This window comes from Prunus mume, linkage group LG8 (genome assembly GCF_029339155.1).
Source record: "Prunus mume cultivar Tortuosa linkage group LG8, ASM2933915v1, whole genome shotgun sequence".
NCBI classification, from domain to species: Eukaryota; Viridiplantae; Streptophyta; class Magnoliopsida; order Rosales; family Rosaceae; genus Prunus; species Prunus mume.
In genome coordinates, this window is record NC_142705.1 from 2,387,618 (window position 1) to 2,397,875 (window position 10,258).

The 10,258-nt window shown below is 40.1% G+C and overlaps 1 protein-coding gene across 1 annotated transcript; it reads right to left on the reverse strand.

Annotated features, from left to right (window-relative positions):
• Positions 1-625: 625 nt before the first annotated feature.
• LOC103341098 (Transducin family protein / WD-40 repeat family protein) lies at positions 626-9,815 on the reverse strand. The gene is given in 21 exon segments (XM_008244577.2): positions 626-1,348; positions 1,454-1,507; positions 1,827-1,900; positions 2,113-2,205; positions 2,312-2,456; positions 2,638-2,759; positions 2,946-3,232; positions 3,317-3,521; positions 3,678-3,783; positions 3,915-4,075; positions 4,705-4,887; positions 4,984-5,059; positions 5,421-5,529; positions 5,669-5,834; positions 6,037-6,103; positions 6,751-6,887; positions 7,053-7,234; positions 7,361-7,448; positions 7,953-8,412; positions 8,681-9,377; positions 9,380-9,815. Coding segments are annotated over 21 exon segments (4,011 nt in total). The 5' UTR covers positions 9,678-9,815; the 3' UTR covers positions 626-1,047.
• Between the last annotated feature and the right edge of the window lie 443 nt (positions 9,816-10,258).

Here is a 10,258-nt window from a genome sequence, read left to right on the forward strand (position 1 = left end):
CCCATATACAAGCCCAAGTAATGAATAGTTAGGCCTAGAAAGAATATATGGACGAACTAAAAGCTCAATAATGAATACTTGGGCCCAGTATCCAAAATGATGGTCCAAATAAAGCCCAATAATGGACATGTCAGCCGAAATTAAAGCCCAATAACGAATAATTCCGCCTAAAGAAAAGCCCAGTAACTAAAATTGGGTCCAAAAAATACGTCGGCCCAACCAAAAGCCCACAAACGAATATTGTGGCCCATTATCGAAAATGATGGCCCAACTAAAGCCCAACAACAAAGTATTGGGCTCTAGAATGGAAATTCCTGCCCAAACAAAAGCCCAATAACGAATAATTCCGCCCAAAGAAAAGCCCAGTAACGATTACTTGGGCCATACAGAATATGTTGGCCCGACTAAAAGCCCAACAACGAATATTTGGGCCCAGTAATGAAATGACGGCCCAAAGAAAAGCCCAATAAAGAATAATTGGGCCCAGTATAGAAAATGATGACCCAGCCAGAGCCCAATAACGAATAATTGGGCCCAGTATCGAAAATGATGGCCCAGCTAGAGCCCAATAACGAAAACGTCGGCCCTAACCTACTGATAGCCACAAAATGGTTGACCAGAAAAATGTACAAAGCCCAAAAATGAGAGACTTTTTAGATATTCTCCTGTCAAAATGAAGAAATAACATCATTACACATTCCTACCACACAAAAACATTATATACTTTGATATAGATTTATCTTGACAATTTTCTACATTTACAACATTTTCCAGTAATGTTTTCTAGCTAAACTACATAGCTGCAGTTGCGATCAAGCAGATCCAATTTCAAAACCAAAAATTTCTCTCAGTCGATTGCTGGCTAAGAATATGACCATTCTCGAAGTTGGCTAGGTATCACTTTCATGTCCTCGTAACGTCAAATTGCTTTTGGCCCATGAATCTAGTAAGAGCTGTGGATTGTTTTATCGATCGAAAGTCTGCCATTTCTTACCGTAAAATACGGAGAAAATGACTAAGTTGTACCACGTGACCAGGCCTAGTCCTTCATTCAGAGAATGGTTGCGAGTCCATGCATAGATGCACCAATTTTCTTTGGTATTGCCCATAATATTCACTGACTGCAACAACATCTTCATTCTCAGGGCCCAACCCAGGCAAGTGAAGCAGCTTGTCCTTGATTGAAGAACTAGATTCATCATCTGAGTTCCCTAAATCAGAGATGAAGTTGGCATGAATTTCTCGGCAAGCAAGGATGAACATAGCTGCTGTGTCCGGTTGTTGGGCCTCACGAAGTGCTGCCAATGCCTCTTGCAGCGCACCAGCTGCAACATACAAAATCAGAGCCCTGCCAATGGATCATTTAGTGCAAGTCAGATGAGAAAAAAAGAATTTATAAAATACTTTTTAACAATTTCCATTTTAAAAACCTTAATGAGTAAAATAATGATACCTCCATATGTTGTGTTCAGCGCGAAGGACATGCGAAGCCCATCTTAGTAACACCCTGGAAGAACATAATACACACAATTCAGCTACCATAACCATAGTGAAAGAAAATTAGAATTGTACAAATGAAAATCAGGGGACTAGAAATGGATCTGTTTAGCCAAAAGACAAGCAGCAAACGTGGGGATGAGTTTATATGTCATCAAATGACGATACATTATGAACTTATGATATATAAATAAATGAAGAAATAAAAACCTGCGCTTAGGCTACCGGGCCAGCAATAAGCAGCAAGCTAATCAACTAAAAAGTAATATAGAGAAGGAAGAAAAAAACTGGTAGGAGACCTCAGAAATGGTGAATAGAAAGTAAACAACCTTGCATAGTCAGATCCTTTTAAATGCGCAGCAGCTAAAGTTGCAGCATCTGTCCAACACCCAGCATCTTGTAGCTGCATAAGAGATGTCATGGTAATTGGTGGTAATATAAGATAATGCAAACCAATACAAGTTGGATCAGATTCTACAGGCAGAAAAGCTAGAATAAAGAAGATTAGTGTGATTACTTGACACAAAACCTGCGAAGTTGTATGAATTTAAACTGAAAACAAAGGCCACACTTAGATAACTAGGTTTACAGAACTTTTTTTAAGTAGAACCTAACCTGAGAACAAGCTTCTTGATACCTTCCTACAGCACAAAGAAGATGAGTCCCAGATAATGACCTGTCAGTCCTGACCATGTTGGCTGCAACCACCTAAATGACATAAGCGTAAGTATACAAAATGCTGAGACACTTAAACCACCTTATTCCAGTCACAAATGCATTTTGGTGTCATGAGCTGATCTAAGTAAGCACTCACCTTAACTGCAAGTTCAAGGAGAGACTTTGACACAGCAGAAGAAAGAGCAACAGCACGTAAAGCATTTGCAGAGAAGTAATTGCTCTCAGGAGGGGTGGAAAGCAATAAACTAACTGCGGCTTCTAAGTTCCCAACCGAGACAAGCCTAAATTATCAAGAACACAAAGTAAATCATCAGAAGTAAACCAAGAACCCCCAAGAGGCAAAGTCTGGCATTCTTTTTAACAAGCCTACAATTTTAAATAAGGCATTAAGTCATGCTTAAGCTTATCCAGTAAATATGTGGGCAGTACATCTAAACCATGAGAATGATATGAAACACTCACTCATGTACACGATTTTGAATAGCCTCTTCTCCCTCCAGCTTCTCATGCCAAGGGATACGTTCACTAGCATTTGCCCACAAGTCCTCTTGTTCAAAAGCCATTAACCTGAGCTGACCTTGGTTCTGCTTATCATAGAAGTGGATAAATTATAGAAACGTTACAAAGCTTTTATGAAGGAAAATTACCTACAACAATAGTTTAGAATTGAAGAGCACAAGGTATAGGAGAAATGTTAGGTAACATAGCAACCTAGCTTAACACATTGTTTACAAAATTTGAGAGTAATATCATCCTCAAAAATAGCTTACCATTGCATCTTTCTTTTCTGTTCCAGACACTGACTTTCCTTTTGATGTTATCCTACTAAGCATAGATGCATCATCAAGCTCTGGAACTGATGCTGACACAGGAGCTTTTTGTGGAGACTTGTTTACTAACTTATTCATCAAATGGTTAAGAGCACGAGGCAGTTGCAGCCAGAAAAGGGCTTCTGAGGGTTCTCCAAAAATTGCAGCCGCAAAAGCAAATCTCACAGAACAACCGTTGGTCACCACCTTTGCATATAATTTTGCCCTCTCATCATCCAGTATGCAGCCTTGAGCAATGTAACATTTATAAGTTAATAGTAAAAACACTAATAATATGATACTCAAATGTGAGCTACTTAAAGAGGACCCACCTTCTTTACGATAAGGTTCTAAGACTTTAAGCAGCAATTCTGGTACCACAGGGTCACCAACAGGTGGTAAATCGATCATGTAACTGCGAAGATCCTCACTGGACTTAGGAGTTCCTGGAATTAGGTGAGGCCTCTTATCTAAAGTTGTACTGCTAGTATTAAACCAAGAGGGCTTGACACCTAATTGTAAGATCACCCGCAACGCCTGTAATTAAAAAATAGGTTGTTACTTTAATGTAGTCTTACTCTAATACAGACATGAACTTCCAGTTGTCAAAGGGCATGATTGACAAATAATCAATAGAACTGAACAGATTAAAATTGCTTCCATCAAATAAAAGGAAAATGGAAACATGGTTACCAGGGCATGTGGTATTGGAAGCAGTATAGGAGAACATAAGGGCATCGGACGGAACCTCTCTTTTATAGATCTGGGCTGGTGGGTATACCCAAGTTTTTTGTCAATTCTGCATAAGAGTAAGACTATTAAAGCACAGAAATGGCTAACACCAACACAGGCCATCCCCTCCCCATTATGACTTAATAACTTAAGGCATAAAGAAATTACTCATAAAATTGAACAAAGTTTGACACATACATATTAATCTCGACAAGGCGAAAGCTACTATCAGCTCCAGCTATGCACAATAACAGGGGGTCGTTTTTGTCAGTTCGCAAAGGCAACCAATCAAGTTCCAACACGAGGGTTCCAGGAAACTGAGGCTGTAAAAGTGAATTGGCCAGTGGGTCTGGAGAATCCTGCAATTAAGACATGTAGAGAGTTACTGAAAAATGATAAGAAAGATCAACTGAAAGTAAAGTTGCGACAAACAAAGCAAAGTATTTTACTTAACAAACATCAAATCTGGACTTGGATAAAAGAGGACTGGGTAAGCTAACGCTTAAAACTCAGTCATGTCCTATAAATATGGACACTAGAAAAGAACCCATTTAATAATACCAAATGTATATCATCCAACAGAATGTTCAGTAACTTATGCTGATGAATTTCAAGAAATGTTTAGTTAGGAACTCAATAAGAGTCAGGAAGTGAGTGATACCTAAACACTCTACTGAAGACTACATCTTACAAGACACACAAATAGTGCCATAAAAATCTCTTGAAATATTGTGTCTGCTGGCTATCTTTACCTTTTTATTTATAAATAAATGAATATTTGTTGCCAATAAAGTTCATCAATCATAACCTGAAGTGGCATCCCGTTTTCCTATCCAAGCGACATATATACATTTGCTTGCTCCATTTGGGCAAATTATGATTCAGTAGGTTACCATATGTACTAAAAATAAACTCCAATGGTGGTTGACATGCATATGACAGAGGAAAGAATAATTGCCCATATAATTTTTTTTTTTTCCAAACTTACAAGGTCAAATACGGAAAATGTATTGTCATAAAATAGTACAGCAACACGCCCCCTACTGCGGTCTCCAGGCACAACAGGTGAGAACTTAATTCGCCGGATACCCTCTCTATGAGTGTTAAATGAAGAAGAATGTCCAGTGGTTACATCCCACCAGCGAATATTTCCTGACCTGTCCCCCATAACCTGAAAATGATTCACAGAACAGAAATCTGAAATGATTGAGAAGATTATATAAAATACCAATTGGCAGAAATGAATACAAAAATATGTGATACATACTACGTGAGGTAACCGGTAGGCCATGGCAGTAATTAGTCCATCTGATGAGACAAATGAAGAGGAAGGCCATTTTGGTCTAGAAACAAGCAAAGAATAGCCACTATGAGAAAAACTTATCTACATGAAATATTAGTTTGTAAGAGGTCAAACAACTGATAATGATACTAATATTTAATTGTTGATGATTAAATAGACTCTGGATGAAACAATATGTTTGAAGATTTTAAGAAGCGAGAAAAATCCAAGTTCCAGATGTTCTAGAAATGGTCTAAAGGAAATAATGACAAATGAAAATCAGTACTTATAAAGCAGCAATTCTGTCATTCTCATTCAACCTCGTTATTATAGGACCAACTTGGCTGGAACCGAAAGTCAGTGTGTGGCTACAATAGGATACAGATTTGACAATCTATCCATTATATTAAAAAGAAACACACCTGAAGTCACGAATCCTCCGCCCATGAACCTCAAAAACACCAAGAGCACCATTTGCCAGTGCAAATGCAAAGCTTTCAGAAGTGTCATCTTGGGATCCATCTGAGCTCTCTGCATTTCAAGGAAGAAAAAACTTTACTTCTGTTTCTTGAACAATTAAACAATCCAATAGAAAGAGAAGTAATTCATATAGACTGGCAGCTGGTATACAAATTAATATTATACAAGCTTATCAAGTAAACAAGCTCACTGGAATCAGATGATAACTTTGTTGGAGAGGATGTCCCATCTGATGCCACAGATGTCTGATCGTTGGAGGATGATGATGATTGCTTAGCAGGTCCATTTTGAACAGGTCGTGGAACTGTTGGGAGGGTCCATTCCAAAACCGTAAAAGGAAGAGCTAATGATCTAAGCTACACGAGATATAGAGTGTAATAAATACCACAATGCATACATATATACAACTGGGAAGAGTTGTGAGATGCATATAAAAAAGTGCGTATATTTCCTGGTGGTTTGAAAATTGTGAAGTTTCTGTTTAGTGTAGTTGAAATAAATTGCTGGGAAATCTTTCCAATTGGAATATGATAAAACCAAAGAAAATAACAAATTTACCATAATAGGAGTCTTTGTCATTGCCCAAACCTCTACTGGTGCATCACGAAGCAAAATAAGAAGGTACCTGGAAAGCATAAGCAAAAAAGTTACATTCTGTAGATAGGGTAGTTAAAAAGAATAAAAACCAACGTGGATGCAAGAAGTGCGAAGAAAAGGAGAAATAGTGTAGATATCCAATAGCCATATTGAGCCAAATAGGCCAATTCAGCCATATTGAGTCAACAAGGCCAATTCAGACAAACCAAAACAGATATTGTTGATTTCTACTAAACATCTTTGCAGGAAATACTTGCCAAAACAAAATTTTCCTTCACATAATTCCACAACTTGGTACTTCTTATGTGTCCTGAGGCTCTTGATTACACCTTTTGATGTCACATATGAAGACCATAAAATGCCCTTTTTTATAACTAAATGAAATTTGAAACTGTTTCTTTTTTCTTCGTAAAAGAGTTGTAAATTTTGCCTCAAACTTTGAAACACCCTCAATTTTTAATCTATGATCCAGTAGAGGAGTCAATTGAAGACATTAAGTCAACTAGGGGATAAGAAAGTACCAAGTTTCACTCTAAACCATTCAATATAAACAAAGATACCTTTTCAGCTGAAGTATCAATCATAAATTCGAGTAAACCCAAAAACATGACACAGGATATAGAAGATCTAACTAATAACCATAAATAAAGACAAGAACCAAGGTATGAAGTCAACCTTCCAGAGGAAGAGGCCCTCAAAGCTCTTATTGGTGCACGTTCAGGCTTTTGCAAAACCCGAAATGGTCTATTAAGGCCACTTCTAACACAGGTTACAATGAGCCTGTTGATGAAACCTCCAGATTTTTCACTCACCTATATCAACAAAAGTAATGCTAGATATAACAATCAACATGGATTGATGATACTTTTTTTTTTTAAAGGGAAAAAATGTACTAATCGAAGATAATGCTGAGCATTAAATCACAACAACTAGTAGCAATCAAACAATTGACAACGTTTGAATTCATCGTAACATACCTGACTATATGAAAATGAAACTAGTCTAGAATTTCCAAGCCATCGTAATCCCCTAACAGTACCATTATGAACAGAAAAGCTTGCAGCAACAGCATTGGCAGAAACATCAACCACATCAACTGTCCCACTTTGAGTTCCCAAAGCAACTAATGGAACGGCTACAACAGGATAGTTTCCCCCGCCTTCATACATAATCAACTTACATGGTATTATAATTTCTCCCAAAATGATGCTAACTCAAAATATTCTACAACAAATATATATATATAATCAACATATACAGTAGATTAATGACAGGATGAACTAACGGCCCAAAGTAGCTGTTGAAGAAGGCGAAGGTACAGCTAGCATAGTCACTGCTGAAGAAAGAAGCTGAAGCTGTCCAACTAAGCTAATCTGCATCAGTAAGTTGGCTCTTTAAGCATGCAGAAATTTTAGATTTGAACTTTGCACTAAATGGGATTGGCAGCATGGGATTTTGGCTTCTTACGACTACAACAGAACAAAAATAAAGAAAGAAAAGACTGGTAATCCGGTATTGTGGTCCTGTTTCTACTGGAGTAACATTGCAGTTAATGGGAAATAAAGAAACATTTAGATGACCAAATTTACAGCTAGATATACAGAAAGTATATGAACACAAAACCAGTTCTGCTCTGAACCATATGCAACATCGGGCCTGTGTGTGTATGGGTGGGTGCGTCTGTCCTTTTGGGAGGATCTAAACAAGGTTGTGTAACCAATTAATACCAATATCTGTTTAAATAGACGGGGATGTGAGTGGGAATTGTATCTAGCTATCTAATTCACATCCATTGTTCAGGTTGCATTAAATTCTCTAGCCAGTATTAACCATGAAAAATTGAAAGTTGGAAGAATAGCAATAATCTAGAAACCAACCTTAAGTGATATATCCGTATGGCTGACAGCAGAATTTGAAGGTCGGCTTCTGCCTGTTTGTTTACTTGCTTCCATGTCAAGTCCTCCAGTAGCAGAAACTAGAATGTTGGTATTGGTCCCAGGAACTGGGACTTCACTGATATCCAAGTTTGTATCATCCTTTGGATTATCTTCAGCCCCTTCAGCAGTCAAGAGCCAGTCCCATATTTTTCCATCATCAGAAATGGAGATCAAATGTGTTTTAGAAACAAGAAGAGGTTCATCACAAAAATCAAAAGGATTATCAAAATCCACATCAGGGAAAGGAGAATGAGGTACATCAGAGTAAAGCTTGCTGACGTTTTGGAAGGTCGAATCTGATTGGGAGATGACGAGAGCAAGCAATAAAGGAGAAGGGACAGATGTGCCAATCGAGGGAATCAACTCTTCCATTGAACACATTATGTGCACCTGTTCTCGTCTGCGTAAATATAAAATGCATATTAAGAATAGTAGAGTTGATTGATTGCGATCTAAAAATTACTTGAACTTCGTCATAAAATGGTTCAAATGCCAATAAGCTCCAGTTCGATTTCATGCACAAGTAGAACCATCGAGCAGCTTAATTCAAAACCTAACTTTCTACACTTAGATCGAGAGGTTCAATCTTTCAGATATAGCATAACGTAACAAAAATCATCAACGGAAATTGAAAAGGCTGCAATCAATCAAACTTTTGGATAACTCACTCTTTTCGGCGCCAAGTACTGAGCTTGCCATCAAGATGAGCGCAATAGAGGTACTCGTGATTGGGATCGGGTAACACATCCAGAAACTTGCCGCAGCCGCGAGGTAATGTAGCTGAAAATAGGGGCGCTTCGTACTGCAAATCGAACACCACCAGCTCCCTCGGGAAAGTCACGAACAGAATGTGCCTCCATTGCGGTGAGAAGGCGAGCCTCGCAGCGTAAAGCGGGAAAGCCGCGGACGCTGACGACGAGTTCCCGGCGACTCCACCGGCCAAGTCTCTCTCCAGCTTCAGCAACTCGGAGCAGTCGGTCCGAATCTGAAGCTCCTTAATAACGACGTCGTCTTCTGTCTCGCCCAACACGGTGACCGAGAGCAGAAAGCCTTTGAGTCCAATGACGCAGAAATGGCGCGAATCGAAGGGATCGCGACGAATGCAGGAGAGAATCTCAGGTGCGGCATGGTATCTCCAGAAGCATCGGCCGGTGGAGCTGTTGTAGAGGGAGAGAGAGGAGAGTCCGGAGATGGAGGCGAGGAGGTAGGAGTCGGGTCGGGCCTGGACCCAGGCGAGGTCCTGGATGGCAAGTTTGGACGAGGAGGAGTCGGAGTCGAACCAGAGGACTGGGGACTTGAGGCGGAGGTCGAGCAGGGCGATGCGGCCCTGGCGGTCACCGGCGGCGAGCAGGAGGTGGGAGCTGGAGGCTCGGTGGAAAGGAGGTCGCGGCGGAGAGGGAGAGGGGTCCACCGGACGGAGGTGACGAACGGGGAGAGAGATGACGTGGAGGACGATGCTTGGGTGGGAGGGGGCATAGGGAGGGTGACGATGAGCTGCATTGAGCGAGCGTCGAGGACGGAAATGGAGCTACCGGAGGGAAATGCGAGGAGGCCCGATGGGCTGAGGTCGACGGATCCGAAGTTGTTGCGGCTGGGTGGGCCCGGCAGCATGCAGTCCCAGCAGTCCTGGACTGTAGAGGCCGTCGACGCTCTGGGACTCGACATGGCGTTGCAAGTGTGTTTTTTGTCCGACTTTCTCCTACTGTTGCGAGTATATAGACATTTTAGACAGATAGAAGAAGAACGTTCGGTTTGATGTTTTCTTTTTCTTTCTCAATTGGTTTTGGTGGCTAAAATTAAGGTCAATGTAATGGAAATTCCAAGGTCTCTCTGTCTCTATGATCCATTTATTCTTTCCTTTTTTAAACAATTTAATTAATGGTAGTTGTAGATGTAAACTTCCCAGCTTATTGGCCCAACTTATTGCCTCCCACCATCTCTGCAACCCTGCGCATCGTGATGATGACGATGGATTGCCCTGCGGCGAGCATTGGGTCATTGGCCCCTATCATGCTTTCAAGGGGCTAAGATTGTTGGGCCGGCCCTAACTTTTTTACTCTTTTTTTCCGGTACAATCGTTGGAGCAGCGAATACTTATTGGATGTTTGGGGGTTTTGAATCTTTAATTACGTGAGTGGAGGTGAAAGAGCTCGACTATACCCATTAGCTCGAGTTTGCGTAACATATCTGATATAATTTGTTATTTAGTTGGTCTATTCATATTTTGGAATTAAATTTGTACAATT